Source organism: Garra rufa, chromosome 14 (assembly GCF_049309525.1).
Source record: "Garra rufa chromosome 14, GarRuf1.0, whole genome shotgun sequence".
NCBI lineage: Eukaryota > Metazoa > Chordata > Actinopteri > Cypriniformes > Cyprinidae > Garra > Garra rufa.
In genome coordinates this window covers 31,751,174-31,765,907 of record NC_133374.1, presented here as the reverse complement: position 1 = coordinate 31,765,907, position 14,734 = coordinate 31,751,174, and the positions used below count along the sequence as shown (strand labels likewise).

At 37.4% G+C, this 14,734-nt stretch overlaps 1 protein-coding gene across 1 annotated transcript in view; it reads right to left on the bottom strand.

Annotated features, from left to right (window-relative positions):
- Positions 1-2,690: 2,690 nt before the first annotated feature.
- Positions 2,691-14,734, bottom strand: part of npas1 (neuronal PAS domain protein 1) — a 30,004-nt gene continuing 17,960 nt past the window's right edge. The window contains exons 4-10 of the mRNA XM_073817369.1: positions 13,406-13,580; positions 12,432-12,544; positions 10,064-10,260; positions 9,560-9,666; positions 8,903-9,050; positions 6,547-6,659; positions 2,691-6,455 (exon numbers count right to left, since the gene is read on the bottom strand). Coding sequence (XP_073673470.1) covers positions 5,488-6,455; positions 6,547-6,659; positions 8,903-9,050; positions 9,560-9,666; positions 10,064-10,260; positions 12,432-12,544; positions 13,406-13,580 — 1,821 coding nt within the window. The 3' untranslated portion in view covers positions 2,691-5,487. The remainder of the gene's footprint in view (positions 6,456-6,546; positions 6,660-8,902; positions 9,051-9,559; positions 9,667-10,063; positions 10,261-12,431; positions 12,545-13,405; positions 13,581-14,734) is intronic.

The window sequence follows — 14,734 nt, the reverse complement described above, 5'->3', positions numbered from 1 at the left end:
TTTCCAACTCCTCCTTGTTCTCTGGTGTTTTGGTGCAGTTCGTTAGTTACTGATTCCGGGCGTGTCTCAGTGCAGTAGGCCCGCGGTCTGTCTGTCTCTCCCTCAGCGCACGCAGCTCTGCTTCAAATTCAGGGCGTCTACAGGGGCCGCCACACGGCTAAAGGGCACAGCGCCCAAACACACATCCCCACAAGCCAGACTTCACACACCTGCGTTACATGAACTGAGTTCATAATCGCGTTTCCATCATGTGGAACCAGTATGTTAAACCGAACTTAATTTGTTATTGTCACAATATGTGAATTCGCAGCACAAGATCGCTGAAAAAAATGCAATGTTTTTTCTATTTGTTGCCAGAATTACCCATAAAAGGAACTAATTCCTGTTTATATGTCAGACTGCTCTTAAGAGATGGCCGTGGAGGATATTTTAGAGGAGAAACTTCGGGTCACAGTCGAGTTATCGTATGCGCACGCACACGGTTCGGCCATTCGCCTTTTCTCCCCAACAACTCGGCTTCTTTAGTATGCAATTCCTTTAGTCGTCAAGAGGGAATGATCCTCACACTAATGAACTGAGGCCTGCCACTTGAATGTAAAACAGGTTTTAACCCGTCTTCAATGTCAGAGCCCCTCCCTGGGGTTTCTTGAAACAACACAACACCATCGCTAACACCAGCACGCTCCGCGTTTCAATCACAACGTCTGCCTTTGTCTCGACCCTCCGGCCTATTACTCTGACAGCGGGCCACTCACCGACTCCGCTTCAAAGACACGGAGCCAGAGTTATGAATCTGTACACGGATTATGATGAACGCCAATCAAAAGGCTTTATTGTGAGCGGAGCGGAAGAGTTGACAGAGTTGGGTAGCTTACATGTGCTCCCAGAGGGAGCTGTTGTTAAAGCAGCTTATCACATCAATCCGATCCATGTTCTTTCATCTTTCTTTTCTTTTCCTCTTCTTTTGAACTTGTTAACATGGACCGGTGTGGATTACAAAATTTACACAAGATAATAGCCGATTGTTAATCCCTTTTGAATGTTCACTTTTCAAATCCAAAAGCAATCCCCTTCACGCCATTCAAGACAGCGACTTCAAATGTTTTAAAGTTTCCAAGCATGCAACTGGTGAACTTTTTTGCCATTGTATTTTTAGGCTATTCTTAAAAGGATCACTCTGTCAAAAATGCATTCTGGCATCATTTACTCACACTCACGTCACTGCAAACCTGTACTTACTTTCCTTTTTAAAACACCAACCTAGACATTTTAAACAATGTGCTGGTTGAACCTTTTCATGCATTTACAGTGAATGAAGACAGAAGTTTCATGGCTTCAAAATGGATGTAAAAAGCCCATTATTATAGTATACTTTGTGTGAGAATCCGTTGTTGTTATTCTCTTAAAGGAGTAGTTTACTTCCAGAACAAAAATTTACAGATAATGTACTCACCCCTCTTGTCATCCAAGATGTTCGTGTCTTTCTTTCTTCAGTCGTAAAGAAATTGTTTTTTTGTGGAAAACTTCTATAGTGCCCCTGAGTTTGAACTTCCAAAATGCAGTTTAAATGCAGCTTCAAAGGGCTCTAAACGATCCCAACCAAGGAAGAAGCGTCTTATCTAGCAAAATGAGTTATTTTCTAAAAAATGTACAATTTATATACTTTTTAACCTCAAATACTTGTCTTGTCTGCTCTGTGTATTTCCCGGTTGATGACAGTAAGGGTAGGTCGAAAAAACTCCCATCTCATTTTCTCCTCCAACTTCAAAATCTTCCTACATTGCTGCAGACGTACCAAAGTGAACATGCAAAGACGGTCAAACTCCCTTTACAAAAAAAAAAAAAAAAAAGTTAAACTGCGATGTAGGATTATCCGTAAAAAAATTTTCTGGAAGTGAACTGCTCCTTTAAATGCCTAAAATTCACCTCTTTGACACAGAATGTACGATTTGTGAACAAATGATTCTTCTGAGTCACATCTTTTTAATGAACTGCTTGATTTGGTTTGCAGCATTGGTCTAAATCATTCTTTAACAGACTTATCCGGTTTTCTAGTTCAACTTACTACCTCAGTAATCTAGTCGCACAAGACAAATATGTGTTTTTAGGGCCGATACCGATTATTACAGATCAAGTAGACCGATATTTTGAACCGATATATATATATATATATATATATATATATATATATATATATATATATATATATATATATATATATGTCTGGTGTAAAAATGAAATGTTAAAATAAACAATAACAAGGGCTCTTGACAAAAACGTTTTTACATGCTTTTGAGTGATTTTATTGGCAAATCGGTTTTGAAAATGATACCGATAACCATAAAAATGCTTAATATCGGCCAGACTGATAATCTACTGATACTTAGCAGTGCTTTTTGAATTTCTTTTGCACTGTAAAAATAGTGACTAGTATATAGACATTTATTCATAATATGTAAACCAGTAAAATGTTTTATTCAGTCTGTATAAATGTTGACAGAATTTTAATTTGTTTCAATTGTCATCATTTATTCACCTTCATGTCGTTCCAAGCCTTTTAATTTCTTTATTCATGAACCACTGGCATTTGGTGTCATTGACGTCAAACCTGATGCATCTTGACAGGTCAAGTTTGAATATGCAAAGGACAAAATTACAGCACAAAGATATGCTCCATTATTGGAATAGAGTTTATTATTGTGGTTTGGATTATCATAATAATCATTTTTACAGTGTATCATTTTCATTTAATGCTCATGGTGCTGTATTTTCACAAACATCTCATCATAAAGAAGTTAGAATCACAGTGATGGTAAAGGTTAAGGGAACACCAACTCGTGCTGATGTTTCAGGACTGATTCTCTCAACTATTTACACATTCACCCTCAATCACAAATACAAATAAAAACCATCTCATATCGTTTAGTGCTACTGAAAACCATCATATCTGGTAATACTGCATGGGCAGAGAAACCTGCATACACAAAAACAACAAAAAACCTACAAAATGTTCACATGGTGAATCTTGTATCTGTACTCTTGTAATTAGTTACTGCTTTAACCACATCCCGTTATCTTCAGTGTGGTTTCATCAGTTACCAGAACTTAATATAGTTTTTGTGGTCCACTTACAACATCCACATTTGTTCATAAAACTACAACCTGAAAGGGTTTGCATTTTTTGTCATCTATTCATCCTCATGAAAGGTACCCATTCGGTTTCATTTATTTTTACATCTTTAAACTACATTGACCTTATTGTTTTACACCCTGACTCCAAATTCTAGTGAGCTGCCTCGCTTTTTGACACTTTGATTCCAATAATTTGATGTTAGCATGTTTCTAAGCTAACAATACTTTAAGTTCAGAGAATACATTAGATACACAAACACTGCTGCAATGTGTTTTGGGATGTACAATAAAATGAGACCTTAGGATCTGGCCAAAATAAGGTATCTCATATTTACTGTCTATGTCTTACATCAGGACCGTGTAAGATGCCTTACAATGCTACGCAGCTCACTAGGTTTTGGAACAGTGTGCCTTAGCCTTACATAGTGGGGTGAATCTCACAATGTCAAAGGTAATATTTTACCCCAAAATCCAAAAAAAGAACTATTTTTAGGACCATTAAAACTTTTGCAGTGTGGTATTACTTTAATGAAATTTAGGCACATTCTTTTTTTTTTTTTTTTACTAAACGTGTGCTCACACTTGGCATGTTTGGTTTGATTAAAACAAACTCTAGTGTGGTTGCTCTGTTAGTGCGGATCATTTAAGTAAGTGTGAATGCTGCCATCCAAACCCTGGGGTGCACCAAACAAGCGGGCTATGATCCGCTTCCAAATGAACTCTGGTGCGGTTTGAAAGAAATATGAACTCCAAATACTTCTAAACAAACCAAAAACAGGAAGTACTGACAAGATTTGATGGTATGCGACATGATTTCACAAAGGGAACAAATGAGCAGAGGGCAAACATAGGGCAAACATAGAGCAACGAGGAGGTAAAATGACTTTTATGAGCTCTGGTGGTGAAAATAAAATCATATCTACGCAACAATGAGTTAGTCCAGCAGATGGCATTAGGTGTATCTGACTTAAAGTGAATGCACCTTTTCTTTTTGTTTGGAGTGTTCGGTGAGTTCCGTCACGAAATATCGCCAACCCAACCAATCAAGCTGTGAATGTATCACTATGCCTTTAGGTTCGGGATCTTTAGGTTTACTGTCAAAAATGCCAGTTTGAATGCTAAGCGGACCAGGACCATATGTATAATTTCCCTTTTTGGTCTGGACCTAATGAACCAAACGAACTGAAATACAAATGTGAACACACCTTAAATGTAAGTACTTTTTGCATTACAGTAATGAGAATTTGTAGTGAATGTGCTTAATTTACATTTCAATAATGTCATAACACAGGCAAAATATATGTAATTTTTTCGGATTTTGGAGTGAAATCACAAACCTTGTCATAAACATGTCCAGGTCATATATTCGTCCAGTGGGAATTTCATTTTAAAATAAAACATTACACCTTCAGTCACAATTCAGTTTCCGGAATCATCGGCACATTTCTGGCACATCTATTGTAAACTTAATTTGTGGTTTTTACAGTAGGAGAACTAGAATGTCTGGCCATGGATGAAGTGCTACAGGTATGCAACAATATACTATAAGTGCTTGGACATGATACATGACAAATAGACACACTTAACCATCCCCACCACCCCCCAAAACCCCCAAAATTTCTTATAAGAAGATTAGTCCATGACTTGTGGAAAAAAAAATCTTTTGGAGCATTTGCAAGTATGGAGTCTCTCAACTCGGTGTTATCTATATATGGCTATGACCTTGAATTATTCATTTTTCAATTGATTCTTTTTAGATGTTTAAAGACAATTCTTTTTTTAATACAAAAATGAAAATTCTACACTGTTCAAAAGTTCTAATCTTTATTTTCAGTACGACCCCTCTGTCAGTCAGGGACCTGTGGACTGTGCTTTCTTATGTGTTGTTTCCTTAGGAATGTCTTATTTGGCAATTGCCGCCATTCTGCTTTTGTCCATACTTGCATATTCCTGTGTGGTTTCTTAAATTCATGGGTACTTGGAAAAAATGTATAGGTGGGCCCAGTTCCCTAGGGGCCAAAGAGGATCTTTGTACACAACCCCCATAAAAGGACCCAGGACAATGTCCTTGACTTTCCTTCCTAGTCCTTCCCTGTATTTCCAGTGGTTTAGGCCTCAAGGATGGCCCTTTTGTGTAAGTTGCATGATGTCCTTCATAATGTTCATTATGGCTTTGACTGCTTGTCCAGAGAGAGGAAGACACACTAACAAATTAACAGAGAAAAAGTCTTGAGAGGATGCTAGGAAGACTGTTTGAAAAACCCCAAGTTCTTCTGTAGTTCCTCTCTCAATGTTGTGCCCTGTCCTCTACGACCTCTTCCACCTCTCTTTAGATTTTTTTTCTCTTTTTGTCCCTCAATCCTCATCTGTCCCTGCTGTCCCCCTTAGTCCGTTCATACAGAAGGGCAGAGTTGGAGGAAAAGTGGGTTCAGCTGGAGAAAAGCCACTGAAGGGAGGCAGAGATGCGATCCTTTGCAGGTGAGGAAAGAAAGCGGGAGTTTTAGCCACATGGTCTGAGCGGTGCACTTCGGCGTGAGCTGTAGGCATCTCAGGTGGGGCGTAGCGAATAGTGCTGGGAGCGTAGAGACTCTGAGGCCCCTGTGGGCCGAGAGCCAGGGGGTGAAAGAGCACACGTCCTGCAGCCCCACTTGCAGTTAGTCTCTGCAGTAGTTCGAAGTCAGGAGCACGGCCTCCATGGATGGACCGATCATCCCTGGGCAGGGACGAGGCAGAGATGGGTGACGACAGGGTTGGGGAGGGTGGGTTAAACAGACCCTTGGATGGAGCTTCTGTTGGGGTGGAGTTTTGAGGTTGGGAAGGTGGACTGCTGCCATTGGTTCCTCCACTGCTGGGCTGAGCTTGGCTCCAGCGCCTCCCAGAACTTGCGCCTACACTTGTTCCCATCACTTCTTGTTCAGTCTTAATATTTGACCCGGAACTGGTCACCACACTCTTAAGATGCTGGATCACTGCACGGCCGTTGTGGATCTTACCTGTTCCATTTGCCCCGTTGCCTTGTTTCAATGGCCCCTCTTCACTCTTCACCCGTTTGCTGGTGGGGATGTGGTCCCACTCGCTTTCTCTCTCATCATCATCTTCCACCTCGCTGTCACTGGCTTGGTCCGAGGAGGTACATGGGCTGTCCTCTCTTTGCCGGAAAACCTCCACCCGCCTCCTCACCTCAGGAGGACCACTTTCAGCATCAGAATGGTGCGATCTCTTCCTGGCGTTCTCTGATTGGCTCGCAGCAGTGTGCGAGAAGGCTTCCTTTCCTTTGTGGTCTGTTTCGGTCCTGCCTTTCAATGGCTGTGTCCCCGTGGAGCCTGTAGTAAAGAAAACTCTGCTCATTTGGGCTGTTGAGTAATGTATTACCAGTGTGTGTATGGATAATTGCGCATGGGGCTAAAAGCATACCTTGTGCCTTTGGAGAAGTGTCGCGTGGGGAGGAGCTTGCTTGAAGCCGCTCTGCCCTCAGGCTTTCTGGGAGTTGTAATAAGTCCAGAGGCATGTCTGCCAGCTCTGGTCGACTGAAAATACAGATGAAAGAGTGTGAGCAGTTTACCTTTGGGAGCTTTACACATTTAACAGTCTAAATGCTAAACTCTGCGCCACAGGTTAACAGAGCGGTCTCCAATCATTTAGTAAGGCTGAATCACACAACAGGAAGTTGTACAAATGCTAACTTGGATAGTACTGAGATCTCATATACTCTCATACTTTTCCCAAACATATGTGAGCTGCCTACCTAGACAGCACTTTAGGGCATCATTCAGTCAATCGACTGTATGATTTTAAGATCCATGTTTTCACATTGAGGACAACTGAGGGACTCACAGACGCTCACTGATGCTCCAGAAGGAAAAAATATGCATTAAGACCCAGGGGTTGAAAACGTTTGAACAGAATGGAGATGTGAACATTTTTCTTATTTTGCCTAAATATTATATTTTTTTCATTTAGTACAGCCCTTCAGAGGCTGCAGAAGATAGTTACATGTTTCCCAGAAGACAAAATAAAAGTTTAAAAAAGTTTTCACCCCCCAAAAAAGTTTTCACCCCCAGCTCTTAATGCAAGGTTTTTCCTTCTGGAGCATCAGAGAGTTCAAATGTTTTGTAATAGTTGCATATGAGTCCCTCAGTTGACCTCAGTGTGAAAAGATATATCTCAAAATCATACAGTCATTGTTGGAAAATATACAAAAATGCTGGAAAACCAAAGAATTTATGGGACCTGAAGGATTTTTCTAAAGAACAGCAGGCAATTTAACTGTTCAGGACAAACAAGGGACTCATGAACAACTATCACCAAACAAAAAACATAGCTGTGGATCATTCAGGTACTGTAACAACACAGGGTCATTTTTTTTATTTTCTCTTGTGGACTATATGTAAACATCTTTTATGTGAAATATCTTATTCAGGATGACATGCATTTTGTATGATGCCTCTTATTTGGGTAAAATAACATTTTGCAGAATTTGAAATGGGGATGTAAACATTAAACGCTGATGCTACTTTTGTTTCATCGCAACTTTGTAGTAAATTATTTGGCAAATTATACATAGTATAAGACATGGTGTGACATAGTGTGTGTGTCTATGCGTTTTTTTACCTTGTTGTAACTTTTTTTTTTTTTTTTGTCTTTTTTGCCATCTTATTTTAAATTATTGAAAGCGGTTTCCACAGGTCCTTGAAAAGACTTATTGTATTAATTTTTAAACGTCTTAATTTTGATTTCAGGAGGCTTTAAATTTGGGGATGGAAAGACAAGAATTGCAATATGGCTTAATGCGACGATTAAGCTTTGGATCTTTGGATCTTTGGATCTTTTCAAAGAATTCTGAAAAAATGTACTCAACTGTTTTAAATATTGATAATAAAATGTTTCTTGAACAAGTAAGCAAATGCAAATAAGCAAATCAGCTTATTAGAATGATTCTGAAGGATCACTGACCCTGAAGACTGGAGTAATGATGCTGAAAATTTAGTTTAATCACAGAAATACATTACATTTTAAAATATATTCAAATAGAGACAGTTATTTAAAATAGTAAAAATGTTTAAACACTTTTACTGTTTTTGCCGTAAAACATTTGACTGGTAGTGTATATATTTTATACTTATTGTGTCATGTGCTAATGGCAAACTCTATTAGGATCAACTGTAAACAGAATTTATCATGTGCTGTGCAGCAGAAGTGCTATTCTTCTGTCTAAGGTCTAAATGACCTTTGTTGACTATGTAGAACGTTCCAAATCAGTCACAGGAAGCTTCCTTACCAGTAGGCAACAACACAGTTCACTAAATTTTGGAAAACAGCTATAGTTTCCTCCTCATAGAGATTAACAGCATGGTAAGAGAGGTCCTCACTGATACCGCTTCCAAACACACATACACACAGAGATACACACACTAGAAAAGCCCTTCTGAACATGAACATGGCTCCAGCAGGGTGCTATAGAAGTTAATTAGCTATCGTAATTACAAAGCTAATTAACTAAAACACCATTCAGCCAGAAAATTTTGACATCCATTTGGTGTAATTATATATCACCAGTCCAATTATCACTGAAATTCAGCCATTTTTTTTCTTGTTTTTGTCTGACTTCTTTGAACGTGTGTGCGCTTGTGTGATGAAGATTACTGGAGACAGATGGAGAGGAAGAGCGCTTGCGAGGGCCTTGGTGGAAACTCTCAGCACATTACCATTTTTTATACTGTAGCACAACACTCAAAAACACAAACACACACAAGGTCACTAAGAAGCTGACCTGAGCACATAGTTGACCCAGATGACGTTACGCTCATGGGGCGCTTTGTGGTTAATGGACACGGTGGCACACGACTGAATCCACAGATACCCTCCTCTCCTCTGCAGCCAGCGATAATACCCCGTCACAACCTGCCCTTTCCGCAGCACTAAGAGAGATTTAAAATGCATATAGAGTTAAATGAGTCTGATTAAATGTTAGTATGTAAAATGCAAAAACCACATGAGATGGCTAACAAAAGATGCATTTAAAATGTGGAGAAGAGCTACACAATTTGTTTATATGGCTAGGGGGCGCTGTTGTCAAAATGTAAACAGCAGCTTCAGGCTCTAACAAAACAGGTACAGCCGTTCTTTAATGATGAACTAAAATAAATGTTATGTTTTCATTCCATTACTTTTATTATCCACCTTTTATGCTGCCACCCTCACTAAAGCTCTTTGTATTTCTGGGTAAAAGCTAAGTTTGTTGGTCATTATAACAAAATAAAGTGCAACAGTGTGAGTTCATGACATAAACATTTACTAATAAATAAATAAAAGTACATGAATATGATTTCTTTTATATAATATACAACTTTGAGAGAGATGTGTGATGTGTAATAAGCTTTTTTTAGAGATGGGGTGGCAAATAGATCACAAAATCTGACAGGCTTACAATCTTCATGGCTCTGCCTGATGGTGTCCAGGTCTTCTGCATGGATGAAGTGATAGCAGGTATGTCCAACTACCTCAGCTGGGCTCAGGTCCATATACTCTGAAATCCTACACAATCCATACAAGTACACTGTTTAAAACACTGGTTTGAGACGTATTTTTGGTGCAACATTTGGCACTAGGGGTCGACTAATATGTGTTTTCAGGGCCGATAATTACAGATCAAGTAGACTGATAACCGATATTTTGAACCGATATATATGTCTGGTGTAAAAATGAAAATCAATGATAAGAGCTTTGACAAAAACTTTCTTTAAATGCTTTTACGTTATTATATCGGCAAATCGGTTTTTGAAAATGTGACCAATAATGATAACTATAAAAATTATTATCGGTGCCGATAATCAGTTGACCGATTATTATTTACACTAATTATAGGCAAACATTATGGCAAAGGTAGCAGATATTGTAACTGAGACTAAAAGGCATGCTGGGAGGTTCTGACCTGTTCTCACAGTAGGTGACCTGCAGGTCCATGTTGACTCTGAAGACAAACATGTGACTTTCCATGCGCACTTCATTGAGCGTGGAGGGTGGAAGTGTGTGAGCCAAAGCAACCAATCCCATTGGCCGATGCAGGGTGCGGGAGGAGCCTGGCACCAGGGCTGGTCGACACCGAATCCGACCTGTCACATGAATCACCTGATAAGAAATCAAATGAGCAGTTGAGTTTATGAAATCAGTCAATCATAAAAAAATGGGTAAATGCTAATATGCTTGTCCAGCGGTTCCCAACCATGTTTCATAAGCCCGCTACTTAATGGTTGGAGAGTATTATTCACAATTAAATGAAATAGACATTAGAACTACTCTTTGTAAAACAAAATCTGAGAGTTTGATGGCATGCAAGTCTTTGTGCTTCTCTAAACAGATGTATTAACTATGGAACCCCATTTGCGCCACTGAATAAAAAATAAGGTAAGGTAATTGCGACTTCTCAAAATTCTGACTGAATTTCTCACAATAGAGAGTTTACATCTCATAATTCACTTTTTTTCTCAGAATTGTGTGATATCAACTCACATTTGTGAGTTAAGTCAGAATTATTTATGAGCATATATTAATGAGCAATTCTGAGAAAAAAGTAAGTTGTGAGATATAAACTCAGACTTAAAATAATAAATTCATACTTTTTTTTAGAATTTAGTTTATAGCTGGCAACTGTTACTTTTTTAAAACTTTTTTATATCTTGCAATTCTGACTTTATAACACACTTTGCGAGTTAAGTCAGAATTGAAAGGGCACAAATGAGCAATTCTGTACTCTTACCTTTTTTTCCTCAGAATTGCTAGTTTATATCTTGCAATTCTGATTTCATAACAATTGCAAGTTAAGAATTGTGAGATATAAACTAAGAGCTAGCAAAAGTTACAGTTGCGAGATATATATATAAAAAAAAAAATATATATATATATATATATATATATATATATATATATATATATATATAATAAAGACTTTTCTCAGAATTGTAAGTTTTATATCTTGCAACCATTACTTTTTTTCTCAGAATTGCTAGTTTATATCTTGCAATTCTGACTTTAAAACACAATTGTGAGTTAAGTCAGAATTGTGAGACATAAATGAGCAATTCTGAGAAAAAAGTAACAGCTGCGAGATATAATCTCAGACTTAAAATATAAAATTCAGACTTTTCTCGAATTGTGAATTTATATCTTGCAACTATTACTATTTTTTTTTTCAGAATTGCTAGTTTATATATTTTGACTTTAAAACACAATTGCGAGTTAAGTCAAACTGAGAGATATAAATGAGCGATTCTGAGAAAAAAAGTAACAGTTGTGAGATAACAACTCAGACTTAAAAAATAAAATTCTGACTTTTCTCAGAATTGTGAGTTTAAAACTCGCAGCTGTTACAATTTTTCTCAGAACTGCTAGTTCATATCTTGCAATTTTGACTTTATAACACAATTGTGAGTTAAGTCAGAATTGTGAGACATAAATGAGCAATTCTGAGAAAAAAGTAACAGTTGCGAGATATAAACTCAGACTTAAAATATAAAATTCAGACTTTTCTCGAATTGTGAGTTTATATCTTGCAACTATTACTATTTTTTTTCAGAATTGCTAGTTTATATATTTTGACTTTATAACATAATTGCAAGTTAAGTCAGAATTGTGAGATATAAACTAGCAATTCTGAGAAAAAAGTAACAGTTGCGAGATATAAACTCAGACTTAAAATAAAGACTTTTCTCAGAATTGAGTTTATATCTCGCAACTGTTTATTTGTTTCCTCAGAATTGCAAGTTTACAGTATATCTTGCAATTTTGACTTCATAACACAATTGCAAGTCAGAATTTTGAGACATCTTGCAACTGTTACTTTTTTCTCAGAATTGCGAGTTTATATCTCACAATTCTGACTTAACTTGCAATTGTGTTATAAAGTCAGAATTGTGAGATATAAACTCGCAATTCTGAGAAAAAAGTAACAGTTGCAAGATATAAACTCTAACTTAAAATATAAAATTCAGACTTTTCTCAGAATTGTTTATATGTCACAAATGTTACTTTTATCTCAGAATTATAATTCTGACTTTATAACACACAATTGCAAGTTAAATCAGAATTGTGAAAAAAAGTCAGAGCTATGAGTTTATATCCTGAAATTCTGACTTTATATTATGCAATTCTGAGAAGTAACTCAGAATTGACTTTTATTTTCTCAGAAATGTGATACCATTTATTCTTTATTCAATGGCAGAAATGGACTTCCATAACAGACATTTATTCAAATGTGTCACAATTTAACACACAAGACCGTGTGTCTCACATGAGGGACTCACTTTATAGCCCGAGGATTTAACGTGGAGGCCACGCTTAGTGAGGGTGGATTTCATCCTGATGAAGAAGCCACGTTCTGATAACTCACGGACTGGAGAACAGGGACTAGATGGTGCTACAGGAGAAAACACACACACACACACACATCACACAGATATCCACCCTTTAAAGAATATTTAACTTTCCAGAGAAATTAACAGCTAGACCAGAGGTATCTAATTCTACTCCTGGAGGGCCAGTGTCCCGCATATTATAGCTCCAACACACTTGCTTATTAGTTTCTAGTGAGTCTGAAGACTTTGATTAACTGATTAAGTTGTGTTTAATTAGGGTAGGAGCTAAGGAACTATTTTGTGTTTTGGCAAATTCATGCAAATTTATATGATCTTGTTTGTGCCGTTTTTTTATTTGTACAAAGTTTAGCTGGACCTTTATGCTTTTTTTTTGTCTACAAATTGTACATTTGCATGACTTAAAATGAATAACAATTTGCTCAAATGTAAAATAGTTTTCTCATTAGTTTGGGTCAAGACTGTTCAAAACAACCAGTATGAAGGAATAGAGGACATTTCAGTATCATTTTAATATCTTTTTCTTTAACAAAAGCAGTCATAATTTAGTTTTTCCATGATCATTTTCCAGCCTCTCTCTGACCCTTAGAATGAAACAAGCGGTTTTTACTGCTGTGCTTCAAGCCTTCTATGCAAATACCCTCTTGAAAATGAGAAACAGCACTTTCCTGCAGAGCGGCTGGTGTTCTGCCCTGGATCAGCACAAGATCTGAAGGGTATCGGTGTGCCAACACCAAACAGTGTATGTGGGTGGTCGTTTTAATGCATGTATCTTATTGATGACAAAAAGTTATTCATTGGTTTTGAGTTCTGAAAGTTGGTATAATTTTTGAATATCTGGATTCTGTCAAAAAATGGAGGACAAATGAGAGTTGAATAAAGCTAGAGCTCTGAAGGCGTGTTACCTGGTTCTGGAGTGCCGGCCAGTGAGGATGTGGAGGCGGAGCTTGAAGCGCTCTCATGGGACGTTTGACAGCCTGCCTCTGCCCGGAGGTGTGGCCTAATGCCAAGACGCTCTGCCATCTCAACATGATCCGCAGGGTGGATGTAATCGAACACGCTACTGCCAGTCAACTCAACCTGAGTATGCGGATACACATAAATACACACGCACGCAGATCAATACAGGGTAACATTCATATAAGAAACATGACATAGATCACAACATATTGGCTAACAGCCAATGAGAGACCTTGAAAAACACAAGCTCGTCTATAGCTGTTCCTACATTTGTAATGTGTAAGCGTACACACACACGCACTACTAAACCCTTACACTGGGGGAAGAAAACATCAGAGAGAGATAAAAGCAATGCTACACATAAAACATTAATTATAGTGTACTATGACCTAGACTGAATATTCTACCTGCTGCATGCATTTTACAAAATGTATAAGAAACTCAAAACAGGTGAGCTTCATAAAACAAACTGACTATGTGTAGACCTAACAATGTTACAAATCAAGTTTTGACTTGAAATGTCTGTTGAGTGGTGCTATAACTCTAACGGTTCATGATGTTTAAAAAAAATGTACCATCTGCAATACACCTAAATCTACCCCATAGTATGAACAAAAGCGAATGTGACATAAAAACGCAATCGCAAGCATGCCGTTTTAGCTTGTTTTTCGATTTCGTATCTTTCAGCTCTTTCATTGTCAGTCATGTTTTTCACAGGATTTGTACCCAAGGATTCCGCATTCTAAGTCCAATTCTGTGCCGGCTGCTGAGCCGTTCTGCATTCGTGAATTAGTCTAAATGAACAATATAATGGCGTTAATAGGAAGACTCATTTGAAAAGGTAAGTAAACAACTCACACACTTAGATATAACCACTTTTATGCCACAATAAGGCTTGAAATTACATGAAAACACAAGCTTTTGGTAAGTAATCAGCTTGGTGAAATTCAAAGTAAATCTCAGTGTCTCTGACCAAGATTTACTGAGCTTTGATGGCTAATCCGAAAAATTCAAGAATAGTTAAAAGTTAACTATTAAAAATAAAAACTGAACATAAGTTCACAAATAAAATATATTTTTTAAATTGTTAATGCCTTAAGTTATTTTTTGGAATAAATGTAAAATGCTTAAAAACACTTGATGAAATTCATACTTGTCTTTAATAAATAGGATATTGATTATTTTGTAAATGAAAAAATATAAAACTGATTTTTTCTCTTTTTCTGAAAGTGTAAGTAATGTTTATTTAACCAAAAAAAAAAAAAAAAACCTTG